Here is a 20,176-nt window from a genome sequence, read left to right as displayed (position 1 = left end):
CAGTCTTTGATATATTTACCAAAGTCTCCCAGTGTCCTGCATCAACATTTCTGATATCTTACAAAGATCAGTCATGAACAAGTACAGTTGTTACACAGCTGGTATATCTTGAGTCAACCCGAACACATTTATCCTCCAAAGTGTTTCATTTACTGTGAACTCTGAAAACTGATCACTTATTATTTATCATTTTTTCTGTATGTACAGCACAGTGTCCACATTTGCCTTGTTTGTGTCGTACGTCGTTGCTTTGCGGGTGCTTTACCTCTCTGTTTTCTCCTTACTGTCCTCCTGTCTGTATGCCCGCCGCGGGGTGCCAACCCATTAGACCACCGGGACAATTCTTTCAGCCGCTCTCGCTCCTCCAGTGTCACCAGCATCGACAAGGAAGCCCGAGAAGCCATCAGCTCCTTCCACTTCTGCGAGACCTTCGCCAGGAAGGGAGACAGCACTTTGACACACTGCCTGCATGTGGGCACCTCCCTGGGAACTGTGCTGGTCCTAGCTCTCACATTGCCACCTGCAGGGGAGCAACGACAACTGCAGCCAGTTATCATTTCACCAACGGGTAAGTAGTGGGAGGAAGGGATGGATAGATTACAGGTTATTAGATCACAGGTTAGTTGCTGTGTTAAATGAAAACCAGATGAACTTTACTAATGGACAAAATGTATTTGATCTGTTTATGTTGTTGCATTTGGGTTAAAACTAAACTTGTAGGTTGCCAGGTTTTGTATCAGCATTAACCTCAGGACTGTTTTAGTTAAAGGTGCCTTGTTTTCTTCTAAACAAGACACAGTTGTGTTCACATTCAGTGTTTTACACACTTAACACTTAAAACAAGTTGAATGCATCTCTTTCCTTATAAAACATTTACAGGGCTAATTTTTGATCATTTCAAAATATGCATTTAAATTATTATTATTGTTATTATTATTATTATGCATCTAAATCCATATTTACATTTGCTTGCAGTCTTCTTGCTTTTACTGTTGCATTGCTTCATTTCTTGGTGTGGTGCTGCCACTGATTGGCGATGAGTAAAATAGCAAGACACTGAGGAGTCTCATTTGGACTCCACGTTACAATTTTTGAGGTAAACACCAGTAAGGTTTCACTTCTGATGGATATATTTGATGATCAGAACTCTCTTCCACAGTTGACAAGATTCTTTTCAGCATCTGCATCTTGTGTCGGCTTTTCTTTTTTTTTTTTTTAACTTTTTTATTTCTTGTCTTCTACTTCTTTCTCTTATTGCCTGTTACAGGGGTTCTTAGGTTGTTGCAGCCTTGTGCACGTACAAAACTCCCCCAGATCCACTTATGAAAATGTTACTTGATTGCACCACTTGTGATCAAAACTCAACAGGGTACTTTAAAATTAAAAGATGGAAATCACACAAATTGGAGGCAGATTTTACATGATAAAGGAAAGGTAAGGTAGGACAAACTTATATACTTTGAGGATTTTTTTGTCTTTGCAACAAACAGCAGACAAAAACCAAAGGAAATTGTAATGTGCAAACTGTGATATTTTACAAACTGTATAAGGTCCATAAAAAACTGTCTAAAATTAGGGTTAAAGGGCTTCCACAAAACACCAGTCCTATGAAAAACATAAAGCCACGGAGTTCAAATTCAAATTTCAGTAACACGCCTTTTCCCTCCATTCACCAGGCATGTTGGTACGGCTGAAGGGCAGCATCTTGCGTATGGCTGTCCTGGACTCCACAGGGTCCCAGATGCCCCCTGCGTATGAGCCTTGGTACGAGCCTAACGTTACAGCAGATGGTGAAGAAAGAGAGAAGGTCCGCAAGCGCCGACCCGTCTCTGTGTCCCCTTCCACCTCCCAGGACCTAAATGAGAGCCAGTATGCCGTGGTGTGTTCAGAGAAACAGGCCAAAGTCATTTCTCTCCCCTCCCAGACCTGCATCTATAAACACAGCATCACAGAGACCTCCTTCATCTTACGGGCAGATGTGGTGCAGATGAGCCAAGGCGTGTGTGTGGCTTGTTTCTGTGCCAATGGCCACATCATGACCCTCAGGTGAGAAACATGTCAAGCTGCATCGAAGACCAGGCAGAAATAGTGGGTTATAAATAAAAGGCATCAATCAAAGTCAGTTCAAATAAATCATGTTCCTGTTATTGGATTTAAGTAGATGTGTTCCACCTTCAGTCTTGCATGGTATGTATTATCACTTTCGCAGATAACAGTATGACCCTTGTTTTTTTTTGCCAGGATTGGTCAGTATTGCAATGTTACACCACACAAATGAGAATGACAAACTGTAAAAAAAAAAAAAAAAAAAGTTAAAGGAAAAGTTAAAAGGAAGCCAAAGTGCAAGCTAGGTGATGAAGATAGATCAATCCTGACCAAAAGAGCAGCAGGAGGAAGGCACAGGTGCCTTCTTATCAGGGGGCTCACCAGGGTTGTAGATGAGGATTCAGTTAGAAGTTGTGTATTGAGCCATATTTTGGCATAAATATAATTTTTGGAACAGTCTGAGCACACAGATGGAGGAGTGCATTAGGCTGCAGAAATAGTTTTGGAATTAGTTTTCGCTGTGAAACTTGTCACTGCAGCTGTTCCAGTTAGGTATAAGAATATGATCAGGACAACAGATTGTCTGAACTTCTAAATGGGAGAAATAAATGCTGTCACCACAGAGGCAGACACAATTGTCATATTCCGTCCTCAATTAAACTTTTCCTTTTGTTCAAGTTGTCATTCAAAGTCAGATGCAGATTTTTTAGATTATTTATTTAGGTTATTTTTGCTTTTATTATGATAGCTGCAGTGAGGGAGAGACAGGAAAGTCAGGGAATTATGGACTCGAACACGGGCCGCTGCGGTAAGGACTAAGCCTTAATGGTACATGCTCCACTGTGTGTACCCCCAGGAGCCCCCGACACAAACTTTTGTCACAATCCACACGCAAACACCTGCCATGGATTATGTTCATCCTTTAACCCCAGCGCTAAACTAAACCGTTAACACTGCACCATTACCATTTACCCTCACAATTAAAACCTACGTCACAAGTTTAGGAACAACCAAAACAGACGTGCACCCACACAGCAGGTTGTGGAGGGGCATAAGTGAGGAGGGGCACATTCGTCTGTCACTCATCCTCATTAATCTTCACCTCCCGAGAGGAGAGAGACACAGACAAAACAGCCTTCCATATGGGTGTCAGACAGAGCAAGGGTGCCCAACCATCTGCCTGTCTCTTTTTGTGTGCTGTATGAGTGTGTTTGCCTCTAAAGAGCACATGAACAATGTCATCACTGTTTCAGTGGACTGAAATATTCTAGATATGTTAGAGGGCAGAGATATTGATATTGTTTTCCTTGGATCTAAATCTACTTGAATTATCTCTGTGTCCCCTGTCCAGTTTGCCGGGGCTGAGACCGCTCATGGATGTAAACTACCTGCCTTTGACAGACATGCGGATAGCCAGGACATTTTGTTTCACCAACCTAGGTCAGGCCATGTACCTCTGCTCCCCCACTGAGGTCCAGAGGATCACTTACAGCCAGGACACCTGTGAAAACCTGCAAGTCAGTACACACTGTATATTTATGTGCATATAATTTGGAAATGTTTTAGGAAGGATTAGATAACAATTCATATTAAAGACAACTGACATGGTCATGTAAAATAACTGGAGGAAATATCTTTGGGTACATGCATGATAGGCGCAGTATATTCTGTATGTGCAGAACTGTGTATTCATATGTATATTTTACATGCTGTATGCTAGACCCTGTGTGTCGTATGCTCTGTAGTATTATGTGTACGTATACTGTGGATAACAAAACACAGAAACAGTAGACACAGGCAGTCAAACTCTATGTAGCAGTGTAATGTGTTGGTGTGCTGATGTTTCAGGAGATGCTGGGTGAACTTTTTACACCAGTGGAGACACCAGAGGCACCAAACAGAGGGTTCTTCAAAGGTCTCTTTGGGGGAGGAGCACAGTCACTGGACAGAGAGGAGCTATGTATGCCAATCCTACACATATATACAGTATTTCAGTCCCTTGTTGATGCAAAGTTTCATTCACACACCTCTTCCTCTTTTTCTTTTCCACCTTTACTCAGTTGGTGAGATAGCAGCTGGGAAGGCATCTCGAAGCCTGGCCCAGCACATCCCAGGCCCAGGTGGCATTGAAGGCATGAAGGGGGCAGCCTCTGGTGTGGTTGGAGATTTGGCACGGGCCCGAATAGCACTGGATGAAAGAGGCCAGAAACTGGGCGAGCTGGAGGAGAGGACAGCTGCCATGATGGCCAGCGCAGATTCCTTTTCCAAACACGCCCATGAGGTAACAGAAAATGCTACAAGTTCAAAGCATCATGCTTGTGCACATGTACCTATGCACAGTGCTTATACAGAATGGTAAAAAGTGTAGACTGATGAAATTTTGAAAAAAGTTCACTGAGGAATAATCTTCTAATGGCAGAAGACATTGGATATGCAATATGGTAATATTTTGTTTAAGAAATATTAGTCACGATTTGCCCACTAGAGGGCAGTATATGCCTGCAGAAAGTCCCCACCACTGTGGATAGGGAACTTGCTCTCACTTCGTCTTACATTTAATTTTCAGGAATGAAATAGATATACATTTTGACATGAGATCTTAATTTCCATACAATACGTATAATTTGACTGACCAGTCATCGCTGCATGATGTGTAAAATGAACTTCGGTGAGAGCAGAAGGATTAGTTGTGATGACTTTTAGGTCTTGAACTAATCATAAAGATCATGGACTGAGCATCAGTTAGGTAGGTCTTCCTCATACTTGTTCCCACTGCAATATGTCTTCTGTTTTCAGATGATGCTGAAGTGCAAAGACAAAAAATGGTACCAGTTCTGATCAGTGATGGGGGAGGAGCAGAGCTCCATGGACAAGGCTTTCACCTTCCATTGGATCATTTGGACTCACCGTGACTCCACCCACCCGTCCGTCTGTCCATTCATCCATCCCTCCAAACCTTCTTCACTGAGACACTTGGGATTTTATTCCCTAGCACAATGTTGAATACTGTTCTTACCTCAGTCTTAAGATGGAACTGAGGGGTAGACAAGGGAGAAGGACAACCTCAGAGGAAGCAAATAAATGGTGTCTTTTTTTATGTTCTTGTCTGTTAGTTTATCTCTGTTCAGCCTCTCTTCCGAGGTAGCCAATTGGCCCACGCACCTGGAGATTCTTCATTCTCATTTGCCAAAAACGTCCTTTACTGTTTTTCTTCACTCGGAGCCCACGGTGGGCAGTATTCAAACCCATGAACACAGTTGAAAAAAAGACAAATATCTAACGAAGAAACAAAGACTACAAAAAAATTCTTTAAATGTAAAAAGAAGGAAAAAAAAAATCTAAATACATCATTATATATACATAAATCTAATAAATGTGCAACGCTGTATCCACTTCCGAGTGACAAGTACAAAAGAAAGGGATAACTCAAGGAGGAGACAGAAGCAGGGTGGGAGGGCTGAAGGAGGCAGCGTTGGAGATCCACAGGAAGTGCTGCCACAGTGACAGATCCCTCCTCTATGCAGAGAGTCACAGGGATAAAAGCAACTTATTCTGATGTACACTGGATATCTCGTCATCTCGCTCAACCTCTAGACTCTCCTCTGTATCTTACAGACTTTCATATTGTTACCAACAGTGTGTGTGTGAGTGTGTGTGAGTGTGTGTGTGTGTTAATTTCTATTTTCTCGCCATTCCTCTATTTGTTATTTGTTGGGTTTTTTGCTCCGTCTGTATTATTGGAAAATCTCTTATTTTTCTATTGTTGTGAAAGTGGATGATATTTGATTTGTTGAAAAAATATGTTTTTGTGGCTTTTGTCAAACAAATCGAATTAATTTCTCCTTATGAAAAGGGCTGGAATCTAAAAGGAGGGCAACAATATAAAAGGCATATATAATTTAGTACTCTCTGTTTACCTGAGGATTTCAATTCTTCACTTATCTGATGTGATGTTAACTGCCTCCCTCATCCTCTAATGTCATACGTCTCCACAGTTTGGCTTAGTCTGAGTGTGACTGTACAAATGCTGATCTCATCAGTATTAAATACACTAATAGTCTAGCCAGATTTAGTGGTTTACAAATTCTGGAGTGCGCATCAGTATGGAGATTACATACACATGGGTTGAAATCCTATTTATATGTATCCATATATGCAGGATAATAGAAACATGGATGTGTAATTCTTTAAAGGTATAAATTTCAAACATATTTCAGGTTTTTTTTTCAGTATTTTACTGACGGTTGTCTATTTGAGAAAGTTGTCTGTGTGATTTCTTTGTTAATATTTATTGAGGTGCAAGAGACAGTTGTGTTTGGTGTCAGAAACTTTCACCTTCATTAATATCTTGTTTCTGTATCCATGTTTGCAGTAAAGCTCAAATGTGGTGTATCTCTCTGTCTACCAGGCTTTTAACCTTTATTTGTATATAAGTAAATAGTTTGACAATCTAAGACCAACTGGAAAGTAAATGTCAAGGTTGCTCAAGCAACATAAGAGGAGAGAGGCCATATTTTTTCTGACGCCAAAGAGTTGCTTTAGCTTTTCCATTGCATTATCATTTGGCTTGTCACTCCATGAGTCTTGACACCAGAAGTTGTACAGTAATATGTGTAATTCTGCGTGGCTTCACCCATGGAGCGCAGACCCTATTTAAGAGTATTATCATCTACATCATATTTCATGGTTAAAGAAATGGAGCAAGTTGCAATGGAACTCAGCCATTTATAGTAATATTGTATCACAATATGTCATTAAATGTAACATTTGGACAAATAATTGATGTTTAAAGTGGCCTAACTGTCGGTTGATAAGGCTGTTTCCTTAAAAGAAAAAACCTGAACCATTCCACTGCAGCTCAGACACAACAATATTTATGGTATTCATCTACGTGTGGATGTGTGCGTGTGTGTGCGTGTGAGAATGTGTGTTTGTACTTATGTCTGTCTGTGTGTTAGGGCATGTTCATGTAAATTAAGTGATATAATTTGAGAGATTATGTTTTGGTTGTTTAATAATTGATGTTGATGTCCTAGTCCCTCACCAGTCAGCAGTCTGTGTCCAGTCGAGTGTCTGTTACACTAACTAAAGCCACTGATGATGATAAAAAGATAACAATAGTATAGTCAGCATTAAAGGATGACCTCTGAATTCTGGTTTAATTTAACTGCCGCACGTTCAGTCTTTGCACACATGCTTCGGCTCTCCTTCACTTTTCAGTCTTTGCCTTCGTCCTCTGATGTCTCTCTTCCTCCAGCGAGTCTTCTGGTGACTCCATTGGTTCCACAGCTACAGATCTGGCCTTCTGTGTTTAGTAAGCATTGTAGTTTGGATGTTGGTAGGTAGCTCTGTCTTTTCCCCCATGGCAAAGAAGAAAAAAAAAAAAAATTCAGGAAAAATAGCTAGGTTTATCTAGAGGTCATCCCTGAAAACCACTTCAGTGTCTTTCCCTCCAACCCAACTGTTATGTGTTACTTGTTTTTTTTCTTTTTCTTTTTTCAATGTTATACTTGTTTTTTCATCTTTGAGTGATTTGTTTCTTGTCCATACACTACAGTATGCAGTATTCTTACCCAATACAATCCACAAACTCAAACAACAAGAAGAGGGAGTCCTGTCGATCTGCCATATGCCATCTTCTGTCCTGGATTCAACAGTTATCAGTGGGTTGCAGTATTTTTCTCATTGTAGCCAATTTTCTTGTACAGTTTTATGCAACTTTCACATGGATGTTTATGACTTTATCTGCTGCCACAAAAATTTAGAAATTCTGTAGATAGAGATTACTGTGCAATGGAAAATAAAAGTGGAAAATGTATATTTGTCTTCAAGCATCTTTCAAAAAAAAAACTTCAAATTCAAATATTAAGATTTTACCATGTTGACAGAAAAGCATAGATACCTGCATTGTACTGTTGGGGATTATTGCAAATGACGAGAGTATAATGGTGTACATAGTGTTGGTATGTATGTCCAAACAGACAAATACTGCACTAAAGATGAGGCTGAGAATGGAGGACTTGCCATATTTGCATCTGTACACTAGATGGCAGCAGACACATACAGTTGCATCTACATGCATTTAGACTGAGTGGATGTGACAAGTGGTGTGGCCAACAGAAAACAGTGGCCTTCAAGTTGTCCTTTGGTGATCTAACCAGCTTAACATTTGACTTATTAAAATCTATGGATACAAATAGAAATTGGCAGTAGAATTTGACTATGAAGTGAGATGCAGATCTGTGTGGTTTTTCCATTTGAGGTATAATATAATGTATTTTCTAACAGTCCCTCGAATAGCTTGGTTTTTGAGCTTATATGGTCTACTTATACTGTATTGCCCCCTTTCTTAGAGAAGCACAACCCTGTATTGATCACACTAAGTGACTTCCAAGTTTGCTCTCTGGTTTCTTTGAACACATGACATGGGTGACACAGCGTTCAATTGAGCTCTTGAAGGTCACCTTTTTCTCAGAAATAAGAGTTTTGATTCGCTCTTGGCTGTTTTTTAAAGACTCTTTTATACTTGAATTACAGACAATTGCAAAGTACCATTAAGTGACTCTGATCATGACTTTTGGTAAATGTGTCTTGCACTAGAAACATGGTAATTATCTTACACTGTGAGGCTTTCTGTAGTATTTTTCCACTGAACGTCCTTACAATAGACCACAATTATAAGGAACAGACCCCTTGAATCAGAGATACAATTGTCCAAATTTCAGTCAAGCTGCCCATTGAGGTCAGTAAATTCATCCAGTACTGTATTTACAGCGACTTATGGTGCGGATCAATTGCTGCAGAAAGCTGGGAGGCTTCCAGCTTGGCTGATGATTTCCTGTAGAGAGATTTAAAGGCTGTAACTGCACATTGTAGCTTAATGCTTCCTGACCTCATGTTGTAACTCATTCCTGGTGTCTCATAGGTGGAATTCAGTGTTAAATAATCAGTTAAGACATGAAGCCAGACAAAGCAATATATCTGAAGAATAAAATACAGTAATAGATTTTTTTCTTAAACTTACTATGTTATATTCCAGCACATAAACCTCTTTTAAAACTGGTTGCTTGCTGCTGAGATAAAGCAGACCATAGCTGAATGTCTTGTCTATATCTGTTTTAATCATAAGTCTATCTTAAAGCAGATACACTATAGATCCATAACCTGATCATCCTTGTAGGGCCACACTGTCTGTAAAATTGTTGAGTTTTGCTTTCTTGTAATAACAACAAATTAACAAGCAGCAGTGTTTACCCTCCTTTTCTAAACATGCATGTGTTTAATTATTTGAACTTACTCTTTGGAAAGATTTATATCCAAAATTCATAAGTAATATGCATCCACAATTGAATAAAAATAATAGATGTAAACATACATGTGAAAAACTAATGTACTCTGTATATACAGGAAATGGTTATGACTCTCCTCCCCTCCTTGCACTCTGTCTTCTCATATAATGAAAAAGGGTTATGGCCTTTTGGCTTATCATCATCCCTTCTTTACATAAACAAAACTATCACATAAAGTGGTGTCATAATTTTATTAGAAGGAGTGCATGTGTTTTTCATCAGAGATAAGCTTCTGTAGTCCTAAAGGCAGAAGAGTAAGTTAATGGGAGAGAGGAAAGGAGACAGAGGAAACGAGATTGGTTAGGTGAGGAAAAAAACATCATGTTGATTTGTTCAATTTGACTGAAGCCATGAAGAGAAGGTCACTGGGGAGAAATGTTTGTTGATACATACTGTTTGAACTGCTGACCTTGTTAGCACACGCTTGAACACACAGATACAGGGTTAGGCAATTCTGAGCTGAGCATGCTGCTCAGCAAATGACACGTCATTGTGACTGTTGCTGTGGTGACTGGAAACATGATTGACCTGAGCCACATCTGCACAACAAGAATCAGTGTAACACCTGGGAGAGCCCAAAGGAAAATGAGCTGTCTGTTTTAAGCTTGAGTTAAACCATCATAAATGTAAGATATTTTATGTTTTGTTTTGGTTTTTTTTCTCCCTGAGAAATAACAGGCACTGACAGGTTTTGCTTTGGAATACATCAGCTCATTTTATGAAACAAAAATTGTTACCTGATGTTTACTGTTAAAAACAGTTGAATCTGCCATCTAAAATGCAATGGTTTTCTGGGCAAAAGATCAAAAGCAATCCAGTTTCATGGCATCGACATTTTGTTAAGGAAGCATTACATTTTCCAGTTGATATATACCTCATTTCAGGGGCATAAGCTGTTCAATTTAAGGTCTGTGTTATTTGATACTGGTTCTGGTGTCTGGTGCAAAATAAGAAGTATAGATTTGCTTTTATCCAGCAGATCAAATGCATGGTTGGGCCATTTGTTCTCTTAAATGTCTCTTAACTGTGAAACCTACAGATCAGATAAGAACACACCAATGTTTTTGTTTTTTTTTAAATCTAAGTAGCCTACAAAATAAGACTTTCAATAGGGGCTTATTTGAGTCATTGAGCCATCTGTTTATATGACTAACAATTGCAGGACAGGCTCAGACAGACCCCTTCACACATGACACACTCGACAAGCTACAACATCAGTCCCGCGTACCTTTTGGCCTAGTTGCTGCATTTCACACACTTCCGCTGCAATATCCCCCTACAAGCGTGCCGGTAGCAGCCCTCCTTCGAAACACATGCAGGCCTACCTGCCAACTGTCCCGTCATGTTGCTTCAGCAAAGCTTTAATCACGTAAGAATGATTTGATGGACCTTTCTTCGTGGCAGACGTTTTGACACGCTACTGCGGGAAAGGCACAGGTGTAATTAACGACATTAATTATGGCTGCGTTCTATCAAGCTGAGCCTGGTTCAGTGCTCCGCTATCGTGTGGGGTTGCTAAGCGGAGCAGCCTCAGCAACACTTATTGGAACCTGGCCACAGCCATCATTAACCAAATTAGTTACACCTGTTCGTTTGCTGCGGCAACAATTAAGTTAAAAAAAAAAGTCTTTTGTGGAAAAGGTCGTGCAGTTGCTTTGTTCTTCTGGAGTTAAAAAAAAAAACAACAAAAAAAAAAAAAAAACAGTTGTAACTTAGAAAGACTCACTTCAAGTCAAGATTGGGGTGTGCTGCATTTACTCATTACTGCGCTACCGGAGATGATGTCTTCACGACACCAAGGTAAATATCAGCTGCTTGTGAGGAGAATTATATCTTGGCTGTACAATTGGTGTTTTTTTGTATTTTTGCGCAGTATTAGGCAGGGGCACTTGCCTTCTATTTTCATGTAACCACTGTGTGTTATGTATTTGTTTGTTGGCTGCTAATTTCAATTTGGTGGTGGCTTTGGTGGTGAATTGGCACATACTGTACAATGTGGTGCTCTCCTGGTGGCGACTTAGACAGTGGAGAAATACACTAGCTTAAAATGAATTGGTCTTGCAAGGGGACATTGTTATTGTATTTGTTTCCTTGTTTTCTTGCCTCATAGGGATGTACACATGACTACTGTCTTGCACACAGCCCATTCACATAAGTCCCCCCCCCCCCCCTCCAATATTGGCTTCATGGGAAAAATGAACATGTTTTCTTGTCAGACATTCACATTTTCCACAAGCATTTCTCATTTAGTTACACTTCAGAGAATATTTCAATCTGTGTGTCAACATCCTTTGCTATTTATATCATAAATGCATCTGACTGCCAAGCTCCTCCATTAGCTTTTCATAAAAACATATTGTGTGCTCCTTTTTTTGTTTGTGTGTGTGTGTGTGTGTGTTAATTTGCAGTTACTGGCTGCATGAAGTGTGTTCGCCTGCTGCACTTCTAGAGGATTTCTGGTTTTATTCCCTACACTGGTTGCTGGAGCTTTGTTGGGAAATGTCCCCACAACAGTTGGCACCTGACCCACAAGCAGAAGGTGCTAAATAAAGAAGACAATCTCATCGTGGTCTACCCCCTCTAACGGGAAAGACACGTGGTAGCCTGTAGTAGATGGGTATTATTTAATTTGATGCTCTCTGCATGGTTTGATTTTTGTTTTTGGATTGAGGCTTATGATATATTTGAGTTCACTTTCAACTAGTTCAATTGGAATTATACTAGTAAATAATGACTGGTGGTCTAGCATCATTTATAAATATCTTTGCAGCTTTAAATCATGAGATTGACTTTTATATCTGAAACAAACAATATGACATCACTTCCTGATGCAGATTGGAAGTTTGAACACAAATCAATATGATGTCTGGTAAGAAATCTGCAACATCTTGCACTTTTAATTAAAGATAAAGGCAGAGAATTGATACAGTTTGGGGTTGGTTAAAATTGGATTTACTGTAATACAGTGACTATTCATGTCTCCATAATAGTTGCTCTTTACAGTAATAAAATACTGTAGGGAGGATCAAGTTTGCAAACACAATCAGCATCTTGACTTTCATAGACTGAAGGCAAAAGGATGACTTCATGTTTACTGTGTTTCTACAAGCAAATAAGGAAAATTATGACACCATTAAATGATGCCTCTGGATCCTGTTTCATCTCTAGTTTTGTCAGAAAAAATATGCAACACATTCCATGTCTGTCTGAGTTTTAACCAATGTTCAGTTTCTACTGCAAGAGCATCTCTTGCTCTTATAATAAAGAGGCAGAACTTAAGCTTTTAGTCAAGGCTCATTTAAATACATATGTTTCTGTTTGGCTTAACTGTACCCTGTTAACAATCAACCTGCACACAACAGGGAAATGTGTTAAAAGGGTCATTTGCTCCAATCTGTCAAGCTGAGAAACATCTGTTTTGGTAATGAGTAGAATAATGAGTAGAAATCTCTATGCTGGTTTTATCTTTCTGTGTGTGTGTGTGTGTGTGTGCACATGTGTGTCTAGGAAGAGAAAGGGTGTCTAAAACAGACATGGGTGTGGTTGAAAGTCTGACCTTGTAATTTTAAAATGGCTCCAACTCAGTTCCTTGCTCCCTGGTGGAGTGAACAGAGTCTGAAGGCTCAGTGATGGAGCTGTGACCTGCTGGCCTCTGGTCGCTCACATGTTCTTCTCTGCCTTCTGAGAAAAGATATTGCTCCAAATGGGCTATGAGACCTTAAGTTTTGCAAAAAAAAAAAATGATATGAACTAAATATGTACCCATTTTTAGACCTTCTTCAGAGAGGGCATGGGCATGCACGCGAAAGACAACATCATGGAATGCATATGGAAACAAAATGGCCGCCATCCAAACCCTCAGCCTGTGCGACCAATTTCAATTTGCTGTAATATGTGGTTTTGAAATACCACAGCACTAATAAACACAAATTGAGGTCTTGTGTGTGTGTATAATTACAACAGGCACTGAAGTGGAGTTTAATCACTCTGGTTCAGTGAGCTGTGACTAAGGCATAGGAAGACTTGTTCCTGTCTTCCTGTCATGTCTTGCCTTCTGTGAGTGTTGCTGTCATGTTATAGCTGGTCTATTTTTAATACTGTATAATGTTCTTTATCAAATTACAATCTTGTTGATCATTTTTATGTAGTTGTTTGAGACTTCACTCTCTACAATAAATGACAGCTGTATTACTCAAATTAGGACTATTTGCTGTTTGCCACTATACTAGCCTTTTATATCAAAATGAATTCAGTGTGGGTTTATTTTGATGCTGGATAAACATGAGGGGTTTTGATGCATTTGTCCTGTTGTCCAAAGTGCTTCTCTGATGGCAAAATTAACTTTTGAAAAAAGAAGAGAAAGCACTTAAAAAAACATTTGATTTGTTGTGTCTGTAGAATCCTTGAACATTTCACTTGTCAAAACATTTATTGCTGTTTAGGGAAGAGTGGCTTTGTTTCTCCTGGAGAGGGACCATTTCAATATGCAAGGCATGCCGTGTTTTTAGCATAAAAGGAATTAAACTTTAATGGCTGGTTTGAAAGCAGGCATGGTGCTTCAGCAGCTAGTACAAGATAATTTGACTGCATGAGATAGTTGTACCATCATTAACCCCGTAACTGCATTCAAGAGAGTTTGCAAAGTTTCTTTTTAATCATGTATGTAATTAATTTTTCCTCCTTCCTTTTAATTATTGCTTTGTTGTCTTATGATTTGATGTGGCTAATATGAGGAGGAGCAGGAACATTCTCCAGAGAGCATGCAGTATGCCTTTAAAATCCTCTCTCTTTCCTCTCAAAAACTGATGGGCACACACACAAAACACACTCGAAGGTGCAATCCCAGCCACACTGAAACATCTGGCCACCACTTTCATGTGTCCTGGTTACCATAACAATTTTATCAAAGATGTCCTGTCTGCCATAATGTATATTTGATCATACCAGGTGATCTAATCTAGTTGTAACACTTCATCAATAATTAACAATCTCAGCAAGGTATCTGTTTATATTTCCCATGTGGCAACAGGAGACTGTCCATATTACTTAGGTTAGTATGTGGAAGGGCATTGTTTGCTGCTGAGCAGCAGCTCTTACTGTACCATTGAGCACCATTTTGTGTAAATGATTAAATGTGTCTTATCCACAGAGGTGTGTAGAGTAACAAATACCCAAACCCCTTCTCAAATATTTGTTCAATATTCCCAGGAGACCCATAATCCAAAGGCTCAGTCCAAGGGCTCTTGTGGGAGTAATAAATACCCATGATCACTATCTAGGCCACACGGATACACACCTGTCATAGGGACAGAGAGGTTATCATTTCTCTTAAATTAGACACAGCACTCATCTGTCCCGACTGTAAATGCCTGTAATTTCCCAACAGGGAACAATGGGGAGTTTAAGAGCCTTTGCCTTGTGTGAGCTGCTGCAGCACGCACCACTAATGGTGATTGAATCCTGGAACATGCATATAGCCATTTATTCTCACTTTTTCACTGGCAGAACCTCTGCAAAAGAGACCAATTTCTTTTAGGTAAGATTCATGTTTAATTAACTTGCATTAGGTGTCCAGGTATGCCAGAAATGTTCTTGGATAATTATGACATAATAGGGAATTGTTAAAAATAGACACTAACCTGTTCTGTCTGTGGTGCCCTTTTATCAAAATGCCATAAAGCCAATCACCAACTGGGAGGGAACCCATTCATTGTCCTAATTTGTCTGCCCAAGGACAAGCTGTTCCAAATCTGGATGGTAACTTGCTGTTTGGGCAACCTGTGGTTTTTGAGGTTAGGAAGCGCTGCAATTAGTGCAGCCTTTGCTTTTCTTTTGTAGTATAATGTAAGCAATAATTTGGAGCAGTATGACTTCTTCCCTCACTGTGTCGTGGTGACACACTTGTCTTTTCAGAGGTGTGGTCTTGAGGCGACAGTGTGACAACGAGGGAGCTGTCTGTAATTTACTTGACCAATAGTTTGACATGCATTTATCAATTAGAATTAATCCAATATATAAATTCCATTTATATACATTTCTTGTTTTGTTTTTTTGTTGTTGTTTTTTTTTTTTTTTAATCCTTACGCTTGATATCATCATATTGATTTTCACTGAGGCATAGATTGGGAGGCTTAAAACTACTCCCTAAAGTATAAAAAAAGCATTGAAAAATTAAACATTTACGGCTCCATGACAACTGAGAAAACATCTGTTGATTAAGATCATGTGGTACGATCAAAAGATCAAGGACGGCTACTCAATGGACCTTGTGAGAGTTTTCTCAACGTCGTCATTTCTTCTTTAAACGCACAGTTTAAACTTCTACCACTAGGGTTCTTGCGATCAAAACAATAACAAAATACAGAATTGGGTGATGTCATGAAATAGTGTGGGATCATGGGAGTTGTCTTCACCATCACTGCCATAAGTTACTCCCAGTTTTGATTCCTTTAGTGTCAGTCATTCAGGAGGTTTTTACTGGGTCTCCTCTCCAAAACAAAAAGACCCAGAAAAGCACTGAATAAAGCAGTTTCACACTTAAAGTCTGTGTTTCGCCAATGCTATACAGTGGACACAGGATATCAGGGAAAGGTTGGGAGCTAAGACTGCTGCTAACCTTTATTTCGATTGTTTCTCTGATAACTAACCAGACCAGGAGGTTTTTACTGGCAGCCAAATTATCTGCAGGCATGTCCTTCTCCATAACACATGGGCCAGGGGATTAAAACCAGTGGAAACAATAAATAAAGCAGTTTAACTTTAAAAGTCAGTGGTTCACCAAGGCTCTTTAGTAGACATTGGTTGTCCTGGAGTGGCTGGGAGCTGGGCTGCCAACATTTGCGTGACTTTAATCTCTGATAACCTAAGATCCACACATCTGATGACTCAAATCTTTCATCTGGTTAAAATACTGTATATAGACGTCATTGACAGGCAACCCAATGAAATGGACCGTTACCATGATTAAAATCATTGGTTTCTCTAGGTTTGAGAATCACTGGAAACATTTGGGATAAAATTTTACTCAATTTCACAACTCAAAAAAATATATACTATAATATTGGTTTAGCTGTTTCTAGACATTTTAATGTGGAAAAGTTACATATTATAACTTAACAGACACTGACTGTTGCCCCTTAATACAGAATCATAGGTGTTTGTACACAGTGGGACTTTATACTTCTCCTATCTGTTTGAATAGTACACAGGGTCTAATTAACACATCTGGCCAGTAAATTATCCTGTTCTTCTTCAGTAGTACTTTGGGTGTTGATTAAAAACCTAGAATGAACAAACTCAGCATAGTGCCTGTACAAACAGGGAAGATGGTCTGGAGCGTATAAGCACTCCATAAAACATGAACCCCCAAGTGCACACACTTAGCCGTGCTTCCTCATTCAATTTTCCTTTGTGTCGTGTCAGATCATGCAAGATAATTGTTTAATGCGTTGTTTTACAACACATTGTGCAACAGAAAACAAATGAACAGTCTGTGGTGATATGTGGTATCCTACTTCTTTGAACCCATGTGTCTTTGGCAGACTATATTCCCCCACTGGAATTCCAGAGATCCAGGCGCTTCATCTTGGAATTTTTAAATGACTGCCTGGCAGCTGCTGGTGTTTCCACGGCAACTGTGTGATTGGGAAAGGGGATTTGAATGGTGGCTGTCAGCAAAGAAAATTGAGCACTGCCACAGGGATATGTTTTGCCCTGTGAGAGTTTACGTTAAAATGTGGGTCAATCATAAGCTTCTATTAAGTCTTCACCCTGGTGAAGCATATTAATTTGCATTTTGCTTGACTTGTATTCCATTAAGAGTGGTAGGCTGCTCGCTGGTTTCTGGAGCTGCACTATAGTGTGTGATGAATGTGTGACAGTATGAAGCAGGGGGTAAATAAAGAAAACTTCCAGTGCTTGCAGGCTAATGGAGGCAGATGTCATCTTGCACTTTGCTTGCCTTTTGATCACTGTTTCAGGCAGCTCATTTAATGAACAGTTTGATGTGCAGGGAATGAACAACAGTAAGTAATAAAGTACAGCAATGGTTTGCATTAACTGGCACTTTAACATACAAATAAGGATCTTATTAATTGTTGATTAATGCTGCCATTATAGCGTCACTGTGATTAGTCTGCCTATAAAAACCAATCGCAGTCAGTTTGATCATGGTTATCTTGGCTGCAAGTGAATATCATAGCCTCCAAAATTGAGCTATAAAAAGTCACCATTATATTGTCATGTTTTCTTTATCATTAACACTAAGTAACATTTCTGTGAGTCATTTCTGTGATGACCATTTAATATTGTTGCTTGGTCATTTAATTATAAGCTTTACATCAATGAATGAATAGAGCTCTGGAATAATTATACATTCTGCAAAGAACTGACATTAAATCTTAAAAGACGACGATAAAATCTCCCAGAATTTTAACTGAGACAAGCGCAGACAGGTTCTACCAGTTTTAACAACACTGATCTGTAAAGAATGTCACTTATATCAGTGTGCCTGTGATGTTATGAATATTTTATTCATCTGCTCTATCTAATGGCATGTCTCAAACCAGTACCCAATGAATGCTTTGCAAGGGCATTACCAAGCAGACAGATGTTATAGTTGTGCTAATAACAGACAGTTTGTGTGAAGAATTATCATCTGATCATTATATTATGGCACAGACATTAGATTTTGCTGTATTTAAACTTATTATTGTGAATATTGTGGATGGCTTTTTATCTTCCTGTTACTTGTCAGATTGGATATTATCCTTAAAAGCAACAAATGTATATCAGCTGTGATCCAAGTTTGAATATAGCAGATAGGATGAATTATATCTGCTTTTAAGAAATCTAAACATCAAATTGTTGTAAATAGAATGATATAAATGTATGTATGCACTTAGAGTGCAGCATAGTTACTCTTAATCAGAGGTTACTCTTACAAGAATGATAGGTGGATAGATGATACTTGTTATAGTACACATGTTAAAAAAAATAAAAAATACATAAGGTTTTCATATCACTTGGTTGTGATCAGAATCTATTGCATGTCACACAGAGGCAATTCTTTTGTCACTGAAATGGTATTTTTGGCAGCTCTGCTAAGATATTGACCACACTCAAGTGCCACAGGGGAAGTTTTTTTTCACTGATCAGGACAAAGCACTTTGCGATCATTCTTCCAGCCAGAGATTTGCCTGTAGACATATACACATTCAGTCTACATACACACATGAATGTACAAATGCACACAAATCCCAAAAGCATCAATGCTTTTGGTAATGAATAGCTATGTTACTCTAAACGGCATCTCCAGAGAAATGGTTGTTATGAATGAGAGCTGTGTGTGTGTGTGTGTGTGTGTGTGTGTGTGTGTGTGTGTGTGTGTGTGTGTGTGTGTGTGTCTGTGTGTGTGTCTGTGTGTGTGTCTGTGTGTGTGTCTGTGTGTCAGCATGAGCTCTTCAGACAGACTAAAACTTCATCCCCAGTGGATATGGAGCAGTGAAGAGCTTGTCTGCTTACCTCAGCTCTAACCCAGAAAGAAAGCAGGGACGAGCCATAGTGAGCTACCGATCCACTGCTGCTATTCATGGAAAGGGCAGGATCAGATTTCCAGCACTAGAGAGCCTAACTGTACTCTTTTCTACAGCAGAGTTTTTCAACTCTTTCACCATCAGAAAATTGTAATCTGACTTGCATTGAATTTTTAACTTGCAGTTATATCTTGGTTTTGTAAAAAGCAAATCTAAATGTTTAAATGTAAAGGCCATTAAAATATTCTCAGGTGTAATGCAGATATGACCTAGTGACGACAGAGATGTTTGTTCAATCAGAAGATACAGGTACAATCCCACATGTCAACACAGATGGTTTTCAAGGTTGATTCAACAGGCAAATTAAGAGAAAATATGCTTGTCCTGTAGTTCACAGCCTTGTTGTGAACAAAGAATTCCTTTCACATACTTGCCAAACCCCTATCTTACCACTAAATTACTGTCACACAATTTTAAGTACTACAAACACATCTCTCACCCCAGGCAAACCAACACATAGTCAAGCTGAAGCCATTAGTGAAGTAGGAGAAAGGAGGCTTGAACACAAGTGTAAACATGTGCAAACATCATTAATGCTTAAGGCTTCAGTGAGACTCAAATATTTGCTATACATGCTATACTATATAAACTTTTTCTTCATAATTCAAATGGCTTCTGCTTGTCCCTGCTCTTCCCCCTTTCTGTCTCTCCTCCTTTTCATTCTCATAACACTTTCAGCAAGACATGGACATGTACATTTTGCATGGTTCACATCAAGAAAACAGTCCAGACTAAGTTACTGAGTAAAAGCCAATGTTACTTAAAATAATACTTAAAGGCAGCCATTCACTAATAAAACTTGTGACAGGTTGTTGTTGTTGTTTTCATTTTGTCATTGCATTTGTGCATTGTTTGACCAGTGTGGTATTCGTGTTGATGTCAGATCTAATGTTTCTTTTGACCAATAAAATATGAGCTTTAAATCAATACTGGAAAGCACATGAAAGTACCACCAGAAAAAAATATTTGTATTTGCTGCTGACATTAAATCACTGAAATCTTCAAGAATGACTGTACAAAGGCGGTTTACTGCTGGGCAATTGCAACTATTTATACTAATTTCTTTGTCTCATTCTGTGTAAAACAGCATTTTGATGTCTTGAAAACCTCATAACCTTGAAGTGACTGACAGCTTTGTACCGAATGTGTGATTTTAAGACCGTGTGGTAGCTGCTGTTCTTCTACATA

The 20,176-nt window shown here is 39.1% G+C and overlaps 2 protein-coding genes across 4 annotated transcripts in view; both read left to right on the top strand.

Annotated features, from left to right (window-relative positions):
* The window catches only part of stxbp5a (syntaxin binding protein 5a (tomosyn)), an 87,222-nt gene extending 79,358 nt beyond the window's left edge, over positions 1-7,864 (top strand). For 2 of the 3 annotated variants that reach the window (XM_071479307.1, XM_071479308.1), the window contains 6 exons: positions 287-568; positions 1,677-2,046; positions 3,398-3,563; positions 3,895-4,006; positions 4,107-4,327; positions 4,843-7,864. In XM_071479307.1, coding sequence (XP_071335408.1) covers positions 287-568; positions 1,677-2,046; positions 3,398-3,563; positions 3,895-4,006; positions 4,107-4,327; positions 4,843-4,884 — 1,193 coding nt within the window. In that variant the 3' untranslated portion in view covers positions 4,885-7,864. The remainder of the gene's footprint in view (positions 1-286; positions 569-1,676; positions 2,047-3,397; positions 3,564-3,894; positions 4,007-4,106; positions 4,328-4,842) is intronic. The other variant, XM_071479309.1, reaches the window with a different exon arrangement.
* A 3,126-nt stretch (positions 7,865-10,990) lies between these two features.
* Positions 10,991-20,176, top strand: part of sash1a (SAM and SH3 domain containing 1a) — a 228,528-nt gene continuing 219,342 nt past the window's right edge. Inside the window, exon 1 of the mRNA XM_071479305.1 lies at positions 10,991-11,195. The gene's annotated coding sequence lies outside the window, so the exon portion shown is untranslated. The remainder of the gene's footprint in view (positions 11,196-20,176) is intronic.

The sequence above is a fragment of the Trachinotus anak genome, unplaced genomic scaffold, assembly GCF_046630095.1.
Source record: "Trachinotus anak isolate AG129_WGS33_773 ecotype Australia unplaced genomic scaffold, CSIRO_AGI_Tana_v1 ptg000005l, whole genome shotgun sequence".
NCBI lineage: Eukaryota > Metazoa > Chordata > Actinopteri > Carangiformes > Carangidae > Trachinotus > Trachinotus anak.
The sequence above is the reverse complement of the archived record's forward strand: the minus strand, read 5'-3'. Positions and strand labels throughout refer to the sequence as shown.